Below are 22279 nucleotides of genomic sequence, written 5' to 3' on the forward strand. Positions count from 1 at the left end.
CCTCGGCCTCTGGCAAGTCAGGGGGTGCGCTGACCGGCTTCCTGCGTCTTTGTGCTCGTGACCTGGCAGAGCAGGCGAGGAGGAGGCCGTGTCGTACTCCCCACACCCGTCTACTCTGGCAAAATCAATCACGCCCTTGTGGAACCATTGTGTGCTATTTTTATGTCCGTCTGACTAAAACCAAGTCCATGGCAAGTTGGTAGTGGCGCTCCTGAGAGCGATCTTGCCAATCGTGATCATCTCAGCAGGTCAGAATTCCGTGTGCTCCACTTTTCCTGTGTCTGAGCAGGGCCTCTGGTCTGACAATTTACTGTCTTTTTTGCCATTTCCTGCATCTGAGTTAAGGCAAAATAGTATGTTCACTGTTCTGGAAACTGACAAAAAAAAAATTGTGATTATGGGAGCACTCAGACAATGAAGGTTTCAGAAAACATCTAGAAGGTGTTATTTTTCCAGAAGTGAACATCGGTGATATTTGCAATAGTTGCTACAATTAGTTGTTTTGCTGTTCTTAGAAATTCTGTTTCATTATGCAACCAACTTATCTCATTATTAAACATATGAAAAGACAAAGACATAGAAACAAATGACATTTCTTGTATTTCTACCCCCCCCCCCCCCGAGCACCCACCACTACCATTTTAACATATTTCTTTCCAGGCTATATTCTGGCATAGTTTTGTCACAGTTTGTCACTTTTGTTTATAAATTTTGGTAAGAATAAGGCTGCGTCTAGCATGTTGTAGTCAGAGTTAGGAGTTTAAATTAGAGACTTTAAAGAAAATTGTTCAAAGGGGCTGCTATTGTCCTGCGACCAAAATTTTGAAAAGCTCCCTATCCTCCTCCTCCTCTGAAGATCCCCAGGCATTTATTATAAAGAGGGTGACTATTGGTGACAGGAATTCATCTTGACTGGAACGGTAGCTGGCACGAGGACGGGATGTGCTATGGAATCCCAGCTGGAGTGGGCGGGTGACGTTTTCTCCTCTCTTGAAAAGCTCCAGAGTCCAGCTGCCAAAATACACCAAGAAGAGACGATGCCAGGCCCTCTCTGGAGCCCTTCACAGATCCCCAAAGTCCCTTCCACAGTCCACCCTCTGGCTTCTCTCCTTCCACCTGAGCTCTGCGTGTTTCAGATCAGGGTCACCCTCCCGGCCTGGCCCGGCCGTCCCCTCCTTCACCATGGAGACTTCCCAGAGGCTGCTGCCCCCCAGCCCTCTGTCCCCAGTGGGGCCACCGCCCCGCCATGTCTGCTGGCCTGTCTTCCCACTGGTGTGACTGAGAAGAGAGCCCTTCTTTTCCCCTGCTGGCATCCTGCACATATTTAAGGCAGCCACCTTCCCCTGGGGTCCCTCCCTGCCCTGAGGCTTATTTCCATCCCCACAGCCCCTCTTCCTTCCTCTGTCATGGTTCTCCCCGTGGCCTCCCTGATCACAGAGGCACTGGCGTGCCCTGACCCCTGCAGAGCAGCAGGGCCACCGCTGCCACTCCCAGACGCCATTGCATCTGTCAGACCCAGAGCGACCCGCCTGCCCGGTGTACTCAGGACCTCCTGGTTTTACACTGAAGTCCTCACATTCTGGGAAGTACCCGGCAAACTGGGAGGGTGGCCCGCCTGGCCCTGGCAGCCTGACATGGGGGAGAGCAGGAGGATGACCCTGAGAGACATGCCCACGCCCGTCCTGCAGGTCGAGCAGTGACTGGGGCTGTCACCAGGGCACTCACTCCCTGTACTTCTGCCCGGACCTGGGGGCCGAGCACAAAAAGCCTTGTCAGCAACCAGAGCTCTGGGCACTTGAGCCAGGGGCTGAGCAGGGCTGCTGCTGCTCTCTCCACCCCAGTCTCTGCGTCTCCATGCGCCCATCTCTCTGTCTTCGTTCACCCATCTCCATCCACCACAGTCTCTGCATCTCTGTCCACCTGTAGCTGTGTCCCCGTGTCTCTGTCCACTCACCCTCTCTGTGTTTCCACACCCCTGTATCTGTGTCTCCATGTCTCCATTCATCATCTCCATGCCTCTGTCTGCCCGTCTCTGTGTCTGTCCACCCATCTCTGTGCCTCTGTCCAACACAGTCTCTGTGTCTCCGTCCTCCTGTCTCTGGGCCTCTGTCTGCCCATCTCTGTGTCTCTGTCCACCTGTCTCTGTGCCTCTGTCTGCCCATCTCTGTGTCTCTGTCCACCTGTCTCTGTGCCTCTGCCTGCCCGTCTCTGTGTCTCTGTGTCTCTGTCCAACACAGTCTCTGTGTCTCCATCCACCTGTCTCTGTGCCTCTGTCTGCCCGTCTCTGTGTCTCCGTCCTCCTGTCTCTGTGCCTCTGTCCAACACAATCTCTGTGTCTCCGTCCACCTCTCTGGGCCTCTGTCTGCCCATCTCTGTGTCTCCGTCCACCTGTCTCTGTGCCTCTGTCCAACACAATCTCTGTGTCTCTGTCCACCTGTCTCTGGGCCTCTGTCTGCCTGTCTCTGTGTCTCTGTCCTCCTGTCTCTGGGCTTCTGTCCAACACAGTCTCTGTGTCTCCGTCCTCCTGTCTCTGGGCCTCTGTCCAACACAGTCTCTGTGTCTCCGTCCTCCTGTCTCTGGGCCTCTGTCTGCCTGTCCCTGTGTCTCTGTCCTCCTGTCTCTAGGCCTCTGTCCGCCCGTCTCTGTGTCTCCGTCCTCCTGTCTCTGGGCCTCTGTCCGCCCGTCTCTGCGTCTCCGTGTGTCACAGCCACAGCTGAAGTCAGAAGCGGGTCAAAGGGGGATGGTGTCGGGGACGGTGAGAGGTGTCGCTTGCTGACCCCTTGGGTTAAAGAGGTAAAGTCTGACCCGCGCCTGCTGCCCCACCGCCAATTTCTCAGCATCTACAGCTGTGGTCTCTCTCTCCTCAGGATTCTCTCTCTTCTTAATCCCTGCAGTAAAGCTGTCATCGAATTCATACTGGAAGCTTATCCGCAAGAGCACTGTGAACACCGGCGATTAAACGCACGGTCAGTTTTCGGTCCTCAGACTCTGCTCCGCAGCTTCCCTCTAACACTTTTTCTTCCTTGCCTTTCCTGATAATACTGTATTGATTTTTGAGTGACCTGTCCTTCTGGCTACTTATATCTGTCTCTTTTTCTAACTTCAACTTGTCCTCCTGCTCTCTAAGCACAGGCGCCGGTCCCGGGGCTCTGCGGCCTCTCTGAGCTGTTACAGCCTCTCTGTCTGTGCGTACCTATCCCTGCATCTCTTGCTGCAGCCCCTCTTTAGGACTCCATGACAACAACAGCAGCAACAATAATAATAATTACAAAGCTGTTACTGTGCACCAGACACCATGCAAGGCTCTCACTTTATGTGTCTCTGATCTTCATATTAATTCTTTACAAATCTCTAGTCTTCATTTTATGCATAAGGAGACAGACACCCAGAGGTTAACTTGAAGAATGACCGATGTGTGGCTGACATGAGTCTAAAGTCATGTCAAGAATCTCCAGGACCTTCAGTGACACTGGACCTCCCTGTCCTCACGTTGCATGGACCTGAAATGAACTCAGTTCCATCCTCCTTAGACCAGTTTCTGTAACTTTTCTTCCATGTAGAAATAAGTGAGAAATTTAGAAATTGTTTCCAGGCCTGATTTCCCTATTTCTGTCCACATGGAAAACTTGATGTCATCCTGATTCCCCCTTCCTCTTTTTCCTTATGGATTTTTTCAAAATATCTCCCAAGGTTCACCTCCTGCTCACGCTCATCCCAGCAATGCGTGAACTTTGGGCTCAGAAGACATGGCTCTGAGCCTTGGCCCTTCAAGTGATTGAGTGCGTGAACCTGAGGAAGTTGCTTTATTTCTCAGAGTCTCAGTTTCTCATCTGCAAACTGGGGGTGGCTATGACAACACCAGCACCGTACTGCTCTGTCCCTGTGTTCTGTACACCTGCTCCCTGTGACTGCACGGCTCGCAAATGTACACGTCTTCACCTTGTCACCAAAGTCCCAGCTGTTCAGCTGCTCTTCTTGGCCCCCCCACTGCGGTCGATCAGCTAGTCCATTTTCCTACCGCACACCTGTGCTCAGGCTGCATGTCCCTGAAGTTCCTCCCTGCCTCTTCCTACCTGGCCAGATCCCAGTCCTCCTACCCAGGAAGTTCCAGCCCTTTCTCCTCCTCCGACATCGCAGAGCTCTTCCTGCTGTGACTCCTGACCCTCTCACATCGTTCTCGCAGGCTTGGCCACACCCAGCCTTGCTACACAGCCTGGGCAGGTATCCTCTGTACTGATGCCTTGACTTTCCTGCTGCACGAGTTCCTTAAAGGCAGGAAACAAATGGTGCACTTTTAAGCATCTCTGTACGCTGTGTGCTGTATGCAGCAATGATCTGAAAAATAACTTGTATCAGGCAAAGGAGGCTGGAGTTCTGTGTATTGAGGAGGATAATTTTCAAGCCAGATAGTTCAGGGTATAGAGTAGCAAAGAGTGTCAAAACTCCCCAGGCCCAAATCCATAGCATATGCAGTGAACGTGAAGGATATGCAACTCAAAACCTTCATAAATTCCAAAATTTGAGATGTCAGCACAGCTTGGAATTCCCCCATACAATGCATTTGTGTCTCTTCTGGGGACTTTGCTGACGTCATCTGTTGAGCAGCCTTTACTAATTTCTATATGAAGGAAAAGATATAGATCCAAACCACATGGCACAGATCCAGACCACAGCTAGGCTCAATATCCTATTTTTTAGTTTATGTAAGCCTGCTGCTGCCTGTCCGACAGCATGAGTATTTTAGATTTTGGATTTCTTACTGCCCCAATCCCGCCCAGTAGCACCTATTCTCACTATAGCCTTCTTCTTTTTTATTTTTTTTATTTATTTTTTTATTGTAACATAGTTGATTGCACATATCTGTGGGCTACAGAGTTGAATATCAATATGTGTGCAATATGTGATGCTCAAATCAGGATAATTAGTATATTTTATATTATAAAATATAATCATTTTTTGTGGCCCTTTACCAATTTCTCCTTTACCCCTTCCCACCTTCCCACCTCTGGCAACCTCAGTTCTGTTCTCTCATTTCGAAAGGTCAACGTATCATTGTGATATATCTTTGCACATATTTGTTTTTCAATGCTCGATATAATGTGCAAATCAAAAGGACCCCCTACATTATCTGTGTTATTGGATACAATATGCTATGTCTTTATCTTTTGAAATTAACTCACTACAGCTTTCTTGGGGAGGGTTACTTGTTATTAGCTTTTTTAGACAAAGAAAGTAGGCTTTTACTTTGATTTATTTTGTTTGATTTTTAATATATCTTCGATACTTCAGAAGAAGTTTTGAGTGTGTGAGAATGGGTAGAGAACTGTTCCAGTTATCTGTTGTTGCATAACAAAGCACCTCAGATCGTGGGGGCTAACACAGCCGACTAGTCTGCTCTCTCGCCGCTCTGGGGCTGACCGGGCTCTGCCACGTGGCTCCCAGCTGGGGTCCCACCCACAGCTGCAGTTGGTCATCCGAAGGTTCTGCCTGCTGGCTGGCTTCCTCCTGTGGCTGGCTGCTATCTGGGACCTCAGCCCAGGGGGGTCCACATGGCTTCTCCATGTGGCATGAGCTCCTCCACCCAATATGGAGGCTCTATCCATCCCTGCATCCCAAACAGCCCAGGGAGAAGCTGCAAAGTTTCTCACTACCCAGCCGCAGAAATAGCTGCTTATTACTTCTGCCATATTCTATTGGTCCAGCAAGTCACAAAGACCAGTTCAGACTCAAGAAGAGGGAAATTAGATTTTACCTATTAACATGCAGGGCAGCATGCCTGCTTTGGGAGAAAAGGAGTTGAAGGTGGCTGTCTCTGGAGGCTGTCACAAGCAGCACAAATCTTAAGACACAGATGCACCATGACCCACTAGGCTCACCTCCACAATTCTGGCACAGCAGCCACCTGAAACAGATTCAAGTGTTTTCCTCAAAAATATTGGAAATTACTGCATTGGGGACCTGTGAACTGGCCAGCAAATACTTGGGACAGGTCTTGTCAGGTCAGTGCAAGAAGGGTACATGGAACTGTTGAAGGGACGTCAGCTTTTTCAGCCACATACTCATCAGCAGGTATTGACCATCTGGGGGTCAGCTATCTTTGGAAATTATCCACAAAGTTGAGAACATATTCAGTCCTTTGTCTTAAATCCTTAAAGAAATACTCAATATCAACTATGGGGAAGTCAATTTGACAGAAAAAGCTATTTCTTTGCAGAAGTGCTGCTTGAAAATTTAAAATCTGTTTATTCATGCAACCAACACACATTTCCTGAGGATTTCCTTTTTCTTTTCAATCTTTCTTCCCTCTTAGGGGAACTTATTTGTGTTCTCTGCTGTGTCTGCGTGGCCAAAGACCTCCTGTTCATTTAGGCAGATAGTGTCCTTCAGCTGGAGGAGCTGCCTTTTCAGCCCGGGGTGAAGTCCAGCAGATGAAAATAAATGGTCACTGGTGACTTCTGGGCCATGTGAGACGTCCACAGTAATGTTACCAGCAGCCCAGGCAGATGGCTCCCCAGACACGCCCTCACACATTTTAAAGCAGGCCCTTACGACTATGATATTAATTCACCAAACTGCCCCGGCTATTGTTCTGAATAAACTTTTCATTTGTACTGTCAAATTTTCAGAGCAGAAGAGTGTTTACATAAAATGCAGAGCTGTATACTGTGTTTTCTGCTACTTACGTGCTGCATGATATCTATGCAAATGAGCAGTGTAATTTTAAATTTGGGGAAGAGTGAAATCTAAGAGGATCTTTAATATGGGGAATTTTCTAGAGACATAGAAACAAAATGGGTCTGAGCCGCCAACGGGTGATGTATCATTTGAGTTTTATTGAAATATGGAAGAAATGTTGGGGCAAAAAATACAAGGAGCACGGCCAAGGCCAGGGAGCCAGCGGAGCGTGCAGCTCAGCTGTGCACACTGAGGACGCAGCCTGGGCGGCAGCTGCTAGCAGGCAGGGTCCAAGTACGCTCTCTCTCTCTCTCCCTCTCTCTCTCTCTGCCCCTCTCTCTCCCTCTCTCTCCCCCACCTCTTTTGGCAGGTCATTTCCAGGGCTCATCTCTTCTCTTCATGGTAAACAAGCCCATCACAGGGGAATGTTAGCGGGAACAGAAGGTAGAAAAATTGCAACTAGAGAAGGCTCCATGCACATGTTCCCAAACTCTCTGGGAGGTCTCCTGGTGGGCAGCTCTTTTACCCACAGTGAGAAGGGAGGCGAGGAGCAGAAGGGGACAGAGAGGAGGGGTGGCAGGTTAGAAGGACAGAAGAGGCGCTCACCTCACTCTCCATCCAGTGGTCAGCAGGGTTTGGGGTCAGGACGAGCGAGAGAGTGACACGGAAGGGTTCCTCTCCAACAGAAGAGGGAAATCGTAAGCTCTGCTGAAGAAAAACTAAGTGGGACTTAGAAGGACTTTTACTCAAAGAATTACTGTAAGGGAAGGAAGGGACGATTGCAGTAGGCGGACCCTGTGGCCATCGGCCTATGAACATCTCAAAACCTAACACCGAAAGGCTTTTCTTCTCTAGGGTAACGGGGAGGCAAACAGACATGCAGAGTCTTTGGAAGGAAGCTGGACAAGCGTGGGAAATGACCCATGGCGTCTGCTGGACAAAGTTCCCGCTGGGACCAGCCAACCCCAGGAGAAGCTGACAAGGGGGCATGTTCCAGTTGTGTCAGTGCTCGAGTTTGGGGGCTTGTTGGGAGGAGACAGGCCTGAGCAAAGTGGGTCCAGCAAAGCATGGGTGGGCAGTGGCCACTGTGACCTGTGGCAGCTCTGCCGGCGGCAGGGACAGGGCACTGGGCAGGGGCATGAGGCAGGCCGGCTCGCTTTGTATTGAGCCGAGTCTCTTCTTTGTAAAACTTCCCATATTTCCTGAGATGTGGGTCACAGCAGCCCAGGTGTGAACGACTTTATAATTCTGGAATTATTTTTTCTCTATTTTTTTTTAACCACTTGCACTTAAAACTGAGTTCCGTGAGTCCTCATCGTCGCTTTCCTGGCTATGTCTAACGTCGGGGTAGTCATCAGAGCTGTCACCTACCATCTCAAATAGCTAATATGTGCTGAGAACCTACTCTCCTCCTGGCACTGTTCTACCTGCCTCACATAGGCTAGCCTCAGAGTTTCTCACAACACTCTGTGGCAAGCGCTGGCGTGGTCTTTGTGTCACAGAGGAAATGACTGTGGCATGCAGAGTCCCTAACCTGTCTGTGGCTGCACAGCTGTTGGGGTGGAGCCAGGACTGAATCTGGCACCAGAGCTCCAGAGCCCGCCCATGAACTTAAGGGGCCTTTTCCAAACACTGCCAAATCTTCCCATCAGCTTGGAAGGTGTCCTTGGAAGGTAATTATGTAAGGAAGCGTGAGAGACTGCGCACAGGCTCAGTGCCACATGTGACAGATTGAACACAGGCTCATCCCCACACACTGAAAACAACTCAAAGACACCCTTCTTCAGGGGAGCCCGTCCCTGCTTTCACACCCACTTCACCATTGGTTGAGTTTGGGTCCAACCAAGTCTTGTCATTATTTTATACCCTACAGGATGTACATGGTTAACCATCTGCATTGGGGTGAACAGGCGTGACTTTCTAATAGGAAGTGGTAATTCAGCATCTTGCTTTCGGCCAATTCAAGTATCTTACTGTCTTTTTCTTAATGACCATTAGAAATTGCATCTTGTTGACAGAATGATCATCACCTTGGCGATGTGGGGGCCTAGAGGACCGCTCCGGGGAGTGTGAGCGAACGATTCACGAGGGACCCCAGCATTTCCTGAGGTGAGCACGCCCAAGTCCCCTTCAGCTTTTCATTCAGAGGCTTCTGAACTTCTTTGATACCCTAGTCTGAGATAGGAATGTTAGACGTGGAACTGATTTTTACTGGTAAATATTCCAGAATGCAGGCATATTGCCTGCGTTTACGCTTAATAAAATATTCTTACTTTCCTAAATGCATTGCCCTTATGGTTTTAGTAAGAAGACTGTATTTTCAAGACGGCCACTTTCCCTCTAAGTGTACAGTAATGATTTTATTCTAATCGCCTAGCGCTAGAGCCCAGGTGATGGCTTGGGCACTTCTTTATGCAAGAAATATCTGCAGGGCACAACCTGGAGAGAAATGTGATTCTTCATTTCACCAACTACACAAAAGATTTTGAAAAATGAAAAAAAAAAAAAAAAACTAAAAAGTAAGCTAAGAAATGTTTTGGAGGCAGTGAGTGATTGACGCAATGTGAGATAGTGGATGGGAGTCTCGGGGAGCCTGCGATTGAGGGGAAGGAGCTTGGGAGGGGAGTTACTGAGGAGAAATTCATGAAACTCAGTATAATACAGGCAGAGTTCTGCTGATGGCTACAAATGCATGAGAAGTACAAAGTCAGTATCTTATAACCACAAAAGAATACATAATGACATTAAAAAGAGTCTGCTGGACATTACCTTCACAGTCCAAGTAGCAGCAGAAAGTAGATACTGGAGAGACCAGCACTGTAAAGAAAGAGGAAAGTGCAAGGCCTGAATTTAAGCTATTCTTAAAATGGTTAAAGATATAATTTCTGGAAAAAAAAAAAAAGAAAGAAAACATAAAATTAAGCTTCCAAAGAAGCAAAAGGAACCAAAAAACCAAACCAATAAACAAATCACTGGAAAAAACCTTCAGGCTTCCTTCTTAACCACCCTTATTCAAAAGCAGAAGAAAGCCAGCCAAGAGTTTCAGCTCCTCTGATGCTTATCTAAAGTATAAAAAGCAGTGTCCCTATGATTCAAATGAATTTAGAGAACACACATTTATTGAATACCACTGTAGTATGTGAAATTCTGATGTCAACACTAAGTTTTAAGATAAATATATTATTTAAGATCTAGTGGGAATTTTACAGCACTTCAGTAAGACCTGCTGGAGACAGAGTGAGTTAGAACAGTGAGTAACAGACATGAGTGGAAGCGTCGGCATGATGCACAGTCTTAGACGAGCTGCCGTCTCCCTTCTATACCATGGGTATGGTCTCAGTGAGGCTGAGAGCTGCAGATGCAAAGCAGTGATCCTAATGCCAGCATGAGACTAGAACTTAATTTACAGGATAAGTGCACACACACACACACATGCACATGCACATATGCAGCTATGCACACGTGCACATATGTGTGCATACATATACACCTATATACACATGTACACACACATGCACGCACACACATACATACACATCTACACACACGCACACTCATATGCTCACGTGCAATATACACACATGTGTGCACGAATATACACACACTCTTATTTAGTTCTTGCTGCTTGTCTTGCAGGGCCATCCCTATTTATGGAAGTAAGCATAAATTTAAAATTATCTGACTTAATTTAAACAAACTGTTAAACTAGTTATTAAATGTTTTTGAATGAAGATTATAACAGTCTTCCCGAATGATAATAGTTTGGTTACTAGTCTTGCGTGGAGTCTCCCCTTGGGCACGTGGGTGAGCACTTGAAGTTGGTCTGTTGCTCAGTCCCTCCAGCCTCTTTGTGACTTCCTCTCCTCTCCTGCAGTCCTGACCTGTTTGCTGCCCCCTTGTCTGCTACCACCTGCTCCTGGTCCCAACACAGAGCCAACCAGCAATTGGTCTCCTGAGAGTTTATCCTCCGTTAGCTGATACCAGCTATGGTGCTGAGGACTTAAGTTGTTACCCACTTGTCCCAGGATCATTTGCTTGTGGCTAGAATATTCCTGACGTCCTCAAAGTCCAAAGAAATGGTTTTCCCTGAAGAGGAGGCAGTGTGGGAGGCCTGTGGTGGAGATGCGTGTGGCTGCGCTGGGGGAGCCACCGGTGGGCATTTTAAAAATCCCGCACCGTGGCTGCCCCTCCCCCTTTCTCCTGGCTCCTGGGGCTGGTTCTGCTTTTTAGCAGAAACTATTAGTTGTTCTTTTTACTTTTGAATGAACTAATCAATTAGCTACTACTTTCTGAGATACTTTCTTTTGGGTATTGTACCTAATAAAAATGACACTAGAAAGCCACATTATTGTTATGAAAATTTAAGTTAACATTTTAAATACTATGTTTAAAATGTTACTCTAGAATCAAGTTTTTCTTAAGTAACACTTTCTTTTCATGTCTGGTAATAAAATCTTTGAAATGTTAAAATTGAAAGGTAGATGCTAAGTTATCACTTACCATGTGAAAGAGTTTAATCTTGGTGGGGTCTTAGCACTCCACATGTCACTGAAGAGGGTGGTATATTTATACGATTTCCAACCTTAAATGCAAAAGTTGATGAAGGCTTAGCTTATCATTATGTGCCTCTAAAACAGGAAGAAGAGCCATTCAAAGACATGTCTTTTAGTAAAAGCTGCTTCTAGGTCTGAAGTGTGTCCACAGTGAAGGAGAAGCAGCCGGGCCAGTGTGGGGCCTGCACTGTCTGTTTCATGCGGTTTCCCACTGACTGCACACACTGCAGGCTGGAGGCTGGTGTGGGGCTGGCAGGCCACCTGAAGGTCAATCATCTGTCTGCCGTGGTGACACCCTTCCCTCACTCGTTGGCTCAGCACTGGAGGGGACGCCTCTGAGAAGGCTCATAGGAGCCGCTCACACCTGTCAGTGGGTGAACGGATGAGTGAGCATGTCCCCTGTGAGCATTTTCCAAGTATTGTCCAAAGAACACTGACTCCAAACGTTCTGTGGGGGAGTAGCTTTGGGAAATAATGGGTTTTCCCCACAAGGCTCTGGAGAACCATTGACAAATAAGCTCTGATATAAATATCCAAGAGAAGCATGTCATTTGTAGCACTTCCCAGACTTAGGTAACCACAGAGCGATCCCCCCCCCACCCACTTCTTCCTACCCAGGGCACCTCTGGGAACTCACTTGTAGATGCGGGTCTGTTCTAACCATCTAGTCAGCTGATGACTGGAAGCAGCAGTCCAAACACAGAGGCATTAGGATAATACAGAGGTCGTCTTCACACGAAGGGTGTGCAGGGGCCAAGGGAAGACATCCCTTCAGCCCCCAAAGTTTCTCTGAAAAATCACCTGCTAAAACACAGGTCACTGTGGAGAAAAGGCACAATGAGTTTTATCACATCATAGTTTCACATGACCTGGGAGCCTTCAGAATGAAGACCCAAAGATATAGGGAAAACTGTCCATTTTGAGGCTTGGGTTCTATGAGGCAGGCACAGCCGTGCAGAAATGTGATGGGACAAGAAAGGCGTGATCTGATGTGCACAGACTGAGGGGGACCCAGCAGGGCTGTCTGCTCAGACTCTTCTGGCCTCTCTGTGCAGCATTCCTTCCTCCAGGGTGTGGGGCAGGACCCTTTCTGCAAGGGGGGTGTTACGACCTACAATCAGACAAGGTAGGTCAGAGAATGTCTTTACAGAGAGGCAGGGGGGAGATGAGAGCATATCTGTGACCCGCCTTGGGGAAGGGATTCTAGTTTCTATGGCTTGTCTCAGGGGAGAATGAGGCTGAGGGACGGGGGGAAGGAGCAGACCAGAGGAAATCTCTGATTTTGAGGCTGCTTCTGAGGCCTTCACTTTGGGTATTGCTTTCTGGGCCCCACTAGGTTGGGGATCTATATCTCTTACCTAACATCCACAGGATCTATATCTCTTACCTAACATCAGACTTCACTAATGATTCAAAAGACACAGGCAAACACTAGGCACAGAGATACATCCCTTTCTCGGAGGGGCCCCATACCTTCAGATGCAGCTTATTAAAATGCGTTTTGGTTGCCAATTAATATAAAGCATTGTGGACAGAGTATGTGAAAACATTGTTCTCCAGGTCTCCCCACTTCCTACCCCCTCATCACATAGGTGGGGGTGCCTGTGTGCCCACCTCGCATCCTCCCACGGGCCATGCACCAGTGAACCACAGAATCCATGTTAGAGACAAGGAGCTGTTTAGGCACTCGGGTATATTCTGCCTAAAAGCATGTTTTAGACAGAGAATCCTAGGTTTCTTTCCACCAGTAAATACTATTAGCATGTTTACAAGGAGGTCTGGGCTGGTCAACCATTCTTGGTGTCCTCAGCCCAGAAGGGGAGAATTGTAGCCTACTGTTAACCCTCTCCTTGCCAAAGAGCCCCATCTCCAGCAATTCTGATTCGGGAGCCCTGATCCACCTCATATCCACCTCATATTCAACAAGGATTCACCCCCCCATGCTGGGCAGAGAGCTAACCATGAGGTAGCCCACGCCACCATTGTTAAGCTGTTCAAATATTCCTCCTTGTGTTAGGCTGAATTCTGTTTATATAATCCCCACTCGTTGGGCATACTCTCACCCTTTGGGGGTTGGGGCTGAGCCTAGACTCTCTTCACCATAACAATCTTGCAGGTAGCGGATGACCTCGTTTCCACCTGAGCCTTCGTTTTTTCCAGGCTCCGTCTCTGGTGCTGCTTCTCATCATCACGGCCACTTTGCTTCACAGACTCCAGTGGTCATTTCTTCCATAACTCAACTCAAAATTACTATTAAATCTGAACAGCACAGAGTTGCTGGAACTATCACTAACCTCATTTGGAACCTTGTAGCTTTAATAACGTAGCCTAAAAGTAAACATAAATTAATTTCAACAGGCTACATTTACTGAGCACTGTGTGAGTTTCCTATTGCTGCCATAATAAGCTACCACAAATTAGCAGCTTAAACAACACAAATGTGTCATCTTACAGTTCTGTAGGTCAGGAGTCTGATGCAGGTCTCGCCAGCTAAAGATCAAGGTGTTAGCAGATTTGCATTCCTTTCTGGGGTTTCTAAAGGAGGATCCGTTTCCTTGCACAAGGCTTGTGGGCAGAACTCGGCTGTTTGTGGCTGTGGGACTGAGATTCCTATTTTCATGATGCTGTCGGCTGAGGGCCTCTTAGATTCTCGAGGCAACCCCTGCTGCTTGGCCTGTCGCACCCTCTTCTGTCTCCAACTCCAGCAACAACAGATTGAGTCCTTCTCATGCTTTGAACTTCTTCTGTCTCAAGTGGGAAAGATTCTCCACTTCTGAGGACACTTGTGGTGACATTGGGTCACCTGGATGAGCAGGATAATCTCACCATCTCAACATCCTTAGCTTAATGACATCTGCACAGTCCCCTTTGCCCTGTGAGGTGACATATTCACAGGCTCTGGCAATTAGGGCATGGGCATCTTTGGGGCCATGATTCTCCCAACTACAAGCACTGTCCCTATGCCAAGGGCATCCGTGTTGCGTATCTGTTATTAAGTCCGAAAGTCATAACTGATCAAGGCAGGCAAATAGCTAGATGAAACCAGAGTTAAATGGCTTTCTAGTTGGATGGATGATGGCCAGCACAGTACCAATTCACCAGTCTCTTAGTGAAACTTACTGTCAAATGAAACTCTTAAAATGTCTGCAACTGCTGGACTTCCATTTTGTACCTGTGCACTGTTTACATCCAAGTGCAGCATCATCTATTTTTCCTATTGAATTTTACCATATTAGATTTGACCCATTGTTTGATTCTGTCCAGGGTTTTCATACATTGATTGTCATCCAATATATTAATTATCGTTTTAGTCTTCTGGACATCTTCAGTCCTGATGAACTCTTTTTGGACCTATCATTGATAGAAACAAGGGCTGCTGAAGACTGAGATCATTGTGATGTCAGTAAGGGTGTTCCAGTGAAGTGGTACCATGTGGGCATCCTCCAAACAACTAGCAAATCATCTAACTGAACTTGCACCTAGAACATAGCTCCTCTTCTTGATTATTTACGAGTTTCAGATTTAATCATAGATTTGCCATGTGTACAGCACCTTCCTGATTGGCAGCCTAGTGACCATGGTAACCACGGCTTGGAGATGAGTCTGCCAAGACTGCTTGTCAGCAAGCCCGCTGACTCTGGAGGCCAGCACTTCCATCCCAGGCTGTCCGGTATTCGTTCCTAAGACACCCCAGCACCCTGCCTGGAATTGACACCAACCGTTCTGCCTCAGTTGGAAGCATTTGCCTTCTCTCTCTCTGCAAATGAGTTTTGAAATTTCTTATACCAGCTCTGTTCTCCCAGACTCCACAGGCACCATTCATTGGAATTGGGCAACCTGACTTCAACAATCTCTGAATATTTTTGAAATGATTGTTTAAAAGGTGTACAGAGAAGCAAGATAGGAGTTGAGAAATTCTAGTTTCTCTAAAATTTCTCTAGTTTTTAGAATGTGTAAGAAAAAAACCTTAGTCAATGAGACGTACCTTCGTGGTAAATGAGACACTCAGGGACATTTAGGTTACGAGGGTCTCATTTAGTGCAATACTATATTGTGCCCTACGTGATACCCTAGCAGCCTGGAAGGGGTAGGAAGTCCTGTGAGAGGCTGGCGTCCAGGCGGGTGGTGACAGTGAGCTACTGAGACAGCACCATCAACACTCTACTCAAGGCAGCCGCGTCCTGGAAAAGGAGGCTCTTAATTGCACAACCAAATTGAACACAACAATACTTCTAAAACATATCATCATATGATTCCTCCCTAGAGCCCCTGAGGCTCTTTCTCCAAAGGACAGTTTGGAACAGAGTGTTCTACAGAATTTCCTAAAACAGATTAGTTTTGAAGAAGTATTTCTATACCCATTTGTGTGAGAAACACTGACTTAGGACACATTTAAAATCCAAAGATAAACAAAATCACATTTTAAGAATCAGCTCAGTGAAATGTGTTGTACATGTGATTTCATGACATCCAAATAAGATCTGGCAAGAACGAAGGTGATGAAGGTCCAAGCAAGAAGCGAAGCGGGGGCTTCAGGACGGGACAGGTGGCTTTTCTGTTATTGATTTTTCGGTTCACCAAGAAATGGACAAAAGAGTTAACTCATTTCCCTACGTCTCTCATCTACGTGGTGGACAGCAGTGTATTTTGCTCTCAGTTTGCTAAAGAAGGTACAAAAATATCTGTTTTAAAACTTCTTAATGTCTTTGCCATTGAAATTTTCATAACAGAAAACACAGCTTGTTTCTCCAGGAAGCTGATAATTGCTGTTCAAGATTTGAGTAACGGAGCGAACTGTACAGGATTTTTTACATACTGTGGGGACACAGATCCCAATCTGTCACCACTGCAATTTCCTTAAAACAATTCACATGTTTCCTTGTGGTCAAAGCGGTGGTTTGGGCAGGTTGAATCATTTGCAGTCACTCTGAGTGACGGGCACACAAGTAAACTGACAGTAATCTTTTTATTGAGAACCCTGATTCTTAACCACAGTAGCATTAACCTCATCATTATCCAGAATTATGCTTTGTTTATATCCAACAGGTACATAACACTAAGATATGAAATTTACAAATTTTGGTTTATTGTGACTTATTCTGTTATTCGAATAGAAATAAAAGTAAATTAAAGGATAGTAAAATACTGTCTCATGAGTAGGACATACTTTAGGCCAAACTTACATCTCTGCTCAGAATTCCCTCCCAACGTGGCCAGAATCTCCAGTTCACTCCCAGCCACCTCTTCCTGCTGACCTGGATCCAGCACAAAGCTTTTCCTGACTGCGACCTGCCCTTCACCGAGACCTACTCACTGCTTTGAGTGCATATCACTATCACTGCTAGTGTTACACAGTTTTATAACTGCCTGTTTACCCACAGCTTCTTGAAGCGAGAGCTTACATTTGACTCATTTCTGTACCTCAGTGCCTATCCTTGGTAGACATTCTGTAAACAACTGTTGAACTGAATTAAATTTGAATTCAGAAAATATTATAGATCATAGTGCAGTTAAAAAATGCTTTCCTTACACGGGGTCCAGCTGGGCGCTGACCACACTAGGCATTGCCGGCCGTCCCGTCCTCATCAGTGCAACCTCCATGTGTTACGAACATCACTCTGTCCCATCCCACCCCACCCTCTGACTCCCCGGCATTGGTCTGAACTCTCAGCAAACACGCAGACCCCCTTCTGCTCTGTTCTCTGCAGGAGCCCCGCACCCTGCTTTCGTGCCCTCCCGTCCACCTGCACTCCCACTCCTTCCCACGGCCTGCATGTTTTCCATCCTGCAGGGCCATCTCAAATCCTACTTGCCCCATTTCAAGTTCTACTTGTGCCGTGAACTTTCTATAAGCCCTCAGCACTCAGTGGGGCTCCTTTCTAGCACCGATTGTCTGTACCAGCACATTTGCAAGGAAGGGTATGCAGTAATTTTAATTTTAGCTTTATCGAGGTATCATTTACATACAATAAGTGTCACCAACTTGAAGCATACAATTCAATAGGTTTTGACAAATGTCTGCACTCATAGGCCCCATCATAGTGTGGAACAGAGCATTTCTGTCCCCATAGAAAGGCCCCTGGTGTCCCCTTCCAGTCAATCATCCCCAACCCATGACAATCACTGATCTGATTTCTGCCACTATTGTTTTGCCTTTTCTAGAAATTTCATGAGTGGAATAATGCAGACATAATCTTTTGTGTCTGAATTTTTTACCTAGCAGAATGTCTTTGAGGCTCACTGGTGCTGGAGCACGTGTTGTCAATTTGCTGCTCTTTGTCATTGAGTGGTGCTCTATTATACAAATACACTGCAACTCACTTATCTGCTCACCAGCTGATGGGCGTTTGGGTTCTTTCCAGTTTGGGGCTGTTATGAATAAGCCTGCTGTGAACATTCAAGTATAAATGTTTTTATTTTTCTTGAGTGAAAACTCAGAGGCCAGTTGCTGGTCCATATGTCAAGCACATATTTAACACTACAAGAAACCACCGTGCTGTCTTCTGAGTGGCTGTACGATAGTGCGTCCCCCACCAAAGCCTGGGAGCGCCAGTTGCTCCAGTCTTCACCCACATTTCTTGTCTACCTTCCAAATTTTAGCCAGTCTAGTGGATGTGACATGGCACCTCACTGCAGTTTTAATTTGCATTTCCCTAATGATTAATGATGTTGAGCATATTTTTTGTGTGTGTATTTGTCATCCATGTATTTTCTTTGGTGAATTGTCTGTTCAATGTTTTTGCCTGTTTTTAGTGAGTTGTTGGTTTTTTGGACGTTGACTTGCAAAAATTATTTGTGTATTCTGGATAAAGCCTATTTTCAGATATAACTTTACAGATATTGTTTTCTCATTCAGTGGTTGTTTTTTTTTTTCATTTTCTTAAGTATCTTTCAAAGAAAAGTTTTTAATTCTAACCAAGTATATGCTTTTTGCAATTTAAATAAGAAATTTCTTTCATTCCCAATGTCACAAAGATTTTCTCCTGTTTTCTTCTAGATGTCTTATGTTTTAGCTCTCACACTTAGATCTGTAATCCATTTGAGTTAATTTTTGCATATGGTGTGAGGTCAGGAGTAAGGATCAAATTTTTGTACATGAATATCCAGTTGTTCTTTTATTTAAAAGACTGTTCTTTACCCCAAAGTTACTTTGGCACCTTAGTGAAAAATCAGTTGACCGTTTATATGTGGGTCTATTTCTGGACTCTATGCTCTGTTCCATTGATTCATGTATCTGTCCTTTCACCAGTAACACGTCATGATTATTGTAGCTTCATTGGAAGTCTTGAAATCAAGTAGTGTGAGTCCTCCAATTTTTCTCTCTTTTTCAAAATTGTTTTGCCTAGTCCAAGTCCCTTGAATTTGTATATAGATTTTAGAATCAGCTTGTCAGTTTCTACAAAAACTCTGCCATAATTTTAATTTAGATCATATTGTATCTGTAGATCAATTTGGGGAGAACTGACATCTTAATATTGAATCTTTTAATCCTGAACATGATGTATCTCTTCATTAATTTACGTCTTAATTTAGCTTCTCTCAACAATGTTTTGTAGATTTCAGCATATAAATCTTGTATAAATTTTGTTAGATGTATCCATAAAGTATTTCACTTCATGTTTTTGATGCTACGGTATATATGTATATATGTGTGTGTGCATATGTATAGTTTCAACCTTCAGATTTTGCTGCTAGGGTACAGAATTACAATTGGTTCAGGTATATGGACAGTGCTAACCCACTGTTAGTCCCAGTCATGGCCTTTCACGTCACATACTGTATAATTCATCTACAGAAGCTTTATTTGGGTCTTTTTACAGCTTTCCTTACTGTCTTCATTGTGCTCACCCTTTCCTCCACCTTTTTAGATATACGGAGTGTATTTACAGAAGCTGTTCAGACATCTTTCTCTGCTAATTCTACCATCCCTATCATTTTTTTGTTTCCTCATGTAGATGATAGGTCACGTTTTTTGTTTCTTTAAATGTTTGGAAATTTTTGTTTGGTTGCCTGGTACCATGAATTTTACTTTATTGAGGGCTGGGTTTTGTTGCATTTCTTTAAACAATTTTGGGCTTTGTTCTGGAATGTAGTCATATTCTTGGAATCAGATGAATCCTTTGAGACTTCCTTACAAGCTTTTGTTATGCCCAGAGCACGTCTAATGCAGGCTGTGGATTTTATTGGGGGGCAGTAGGGGGAGCAAATAAAGCAGGATGATAAGTGATGCCAAAAAAAAAAAAAAAGAAGAAAAGAAGAAGAGGGAGTCTGAGAACAGCAAAGAATTCTTCTTTCTTCCTGTCTGAGTTTGTTTCAAATGGTGGATTTCTAAGTCCCTTGTCAAAGGCTCCAGCTCCGCCCTGCACATCCTCCTGGGCCGTCTCCTGAGCCCAGCCCCTGCCTTGGCCCTGCTGATGCTGCAGCGTGTCCCGTGCTCTGTGAACGGTGCTTGGTAATGGATCCAGTTGATTTAGCTGGACGGGTCACAAGCTCATGGCTCTAGCTTCCTTCCCAGCCTGAGCAGTGCCGGTCACCGGTGGGAGGTTGCCCCTCTCTGTCATGCATTTGCTCATAGCTTACCGTTGTCCAGGGACACAAGTCAGGTTTCCTCAACTAAGCCTATGCTAATCATGCCAGCCTTACCCTTTCTTTCCTGCACTTGGATTTCTGACAATCGTGATGCACCTGTCCCAGCAGATTAGTGCTTGTGAACTGGAGTGTCCACTGGGAAGGTCTGTGGCTGTTAGACATATGCATACCTGCCTCCTGCCTTTCCAAGCAGGGAGTCTTATTCAGTATAGCTTGCAAATGGCCCTCACATTCAAACCTTAAGAAATTCTACCTGAGAGTCTCACATGCCCACATAGGTGAAAATCACTGAACTGTATTGTAAACTATTTGAAGTCCAGGACTATAAATTTTGCTCAGTAGAATTTTGTCAAATGTAATTAAATTTTGCATGAATATTTTTGTTCAGATCAAAACCTGCGGTTTTGCTGATATCAACATCTTTAAACTATAGATCAGGGACAGGAAAATTACAGACTTTGGCCAACCAAGTCTGGTCAGGCCGATTTATTTACATAATTGTCTATGGCTGCTTTCAAGCTACAAAGGCAGATTTATGTAGTTGTGACAGAGACCATATGGCCTGCAGAGAGTAAAACATCTACTATATGGCCCTTAACAGAAAGGCGTTACTGATGCCCGCTTTAGATGAATATATTTATATAAAATAGCCCGAGGTGTGCTTTGCGCTCATGTGGGATGCCATGCTACGGGTTCAGCTCTCCAGCTTTCCAGGAACCTGTGTCAACCGTCATGTATTTTGCTTCCTTTTCTCCTTAGACTCACTCCCACTCTCCTGTCATCTCTGCTGTGGAGCCAGAGGTGTTGAACCACCCATTTCTGTTTCTACACCAGGCCTGTGTTTTCTGCACAGATCAGATACCACGATGAGTGAGGTGAGAACCAATTTTATTTTCAGCAGAGACTGTAAGTTTGGTTAATTGTGGCTACTTGAATATCACACTACAGCTAACTTTATCTTCCTTTGTCTTCCAGGAACCAGTGAATTCTAGTGACATTTTCTATTCAAGTGGAGATTATTTTGGGTCAACTAGCACTTCGTTTTACTCCGATGGTGACACCGCACCATGCTCCTTGCAGGAGGTGAGGAGCTTCTCCAGGCTGTTTGTGCCGATTGCTTACTCCTTGATATGTGTCTTCGGCCTCCTGGGCAACAGTCTGGTGGTGATCACCTTTGCTTTCTATAAGAAAGCCAAGTCCATGACAGACATCTATCTCTTGAACATGGCCATTGCAGACATACTCTTTGTGCTCACTCTCCCATTCTGGGCAGTGAACCACGCCACCGGGGTGTGGATTTTCAGCAACGCCACGTGCAAGCTGATTAAAGGCATCTACGCTGTGAACTTCAACTGCGGGATGCTGCTCCTGAGCTGTATCAGCATGGACCGGTACATCGCCATCGTGCAGGCCACCAAGTCCTTCCGGCTGCGATCCAGAACACTGCCCCACAGTAAAACAATCTGTTTCGTTGTGTGGGTAGTGTCAATCATAATCTCCACCTCGACTTTGACCTTCAATCAGAAATACAAAATAGAGGAGACTGCTGTCTGTGAGCCCAAGTATGACATCGTCTCAGAGCCCATCAAGTGGAAGCTGCTGATGTTGGTGTTTGAGCTGCTCTTTGGTTTCTTTATCCCACTGGTGTTTATGATTTTTTGCTACATGTTCATTGTCAAAACCTTAGTGCAAGCTCAGAATTCTAAAAGACACAAAGCCATCCGTGTGATTATAGCGGTGGTTCTCGTTTTTTTGGCTTGTCAGATTCCTCATAACATGGTCCTTCTTGTGACCGCTGCCACCATGGGAAGTATAGACCGATCCTGCGACAGCATGAAGCTGATCAGCTACACCAGGAACATCACAGAGGTCCTGGCTTTTCTCCACTGCTGCCTCAACCCCGTGCTGTATGCATTCGTCGGTCAGAAGTTCAGAAGCTACTTTCTGAGGATCATGAAGGACCTGTGGTGTGTGAGGAGAAAGCACAAGTCCCAGGGCTTATCCTGCTCCAAGATGTACTCAGAAGCCTTCATTTCCAGGCAGACCAGTGAGACCGTGGATAATGACAACGCGTCATCCTTTACTATGTGACCTGCGGGTGTGAAGTCAGATACCCCTAAAGCACTCGCGAGACATGCTGATAGGTGTTAGGCAAAAAAACAAACAAAACAAAACAAAACAAAAAAAGTCTTTGGCCAGGTAGGCGTGGGAAATTAAACAAATGTAAGCAGGTGTCTTTCCTGCAGGGTCAGGAGCTCGCTGTTGCTCACAGCTGTATAAATCTCTGCTCGGGGGTGCTGGGGGACACTTCCCGCATGTACTTGACAAAGAAAGGTTTGTGGCTCTGGAGTACCTTACATAACTGGTGTTCCCAAAATGGATTTTGGGAAATGCCGAATTAAAGTGAATTGTTTACAAATGTAAAAATTTTCAGAAATATTCATGAAAGAGACCACAGTTTT

General features: G+C 45.8%; 1 protein-coding gene across 1 annotated transcript; it reads left to right on the forward strand.

Moving 5' to 3' along the window:
- The first annotated feature begins 11903 nt into the window (after nt 1–11903).
- CCR6 (C-C motif chemokine receptor 6) lies at nt 11904–21908 on the forward strand. The gene is made up of 2 exons (XM_063098460.1): nt 11904–11919; nt 20800–21908. The coding sequence occupies exons 1-2, from the start codon at nt 11904–11906 to the stop codon at nt 21906–21908; spliced, it is 1125 nt and encodes a 374-aa protein (XP_062954530.1).
- Nucleotides 21909–22279: the final 371 nt, after the last annotated feature.

The sequence above is a fragment of the Cynocephalus volans genome, chromosome 5 (assembly GCF_027409185.1).
Source record: "Cynocephalus volans isolate mCynVol1 chromosome 5, mCynVol1.pri, whole genome shotgun sequence".
Classification (NCBI taxonomy): Eukaryota; Metazoa; Chordata; class Mammalia; order Dermoptera; family Cynocephalidae; genus Cynocephalus; species Cynocephalus volans.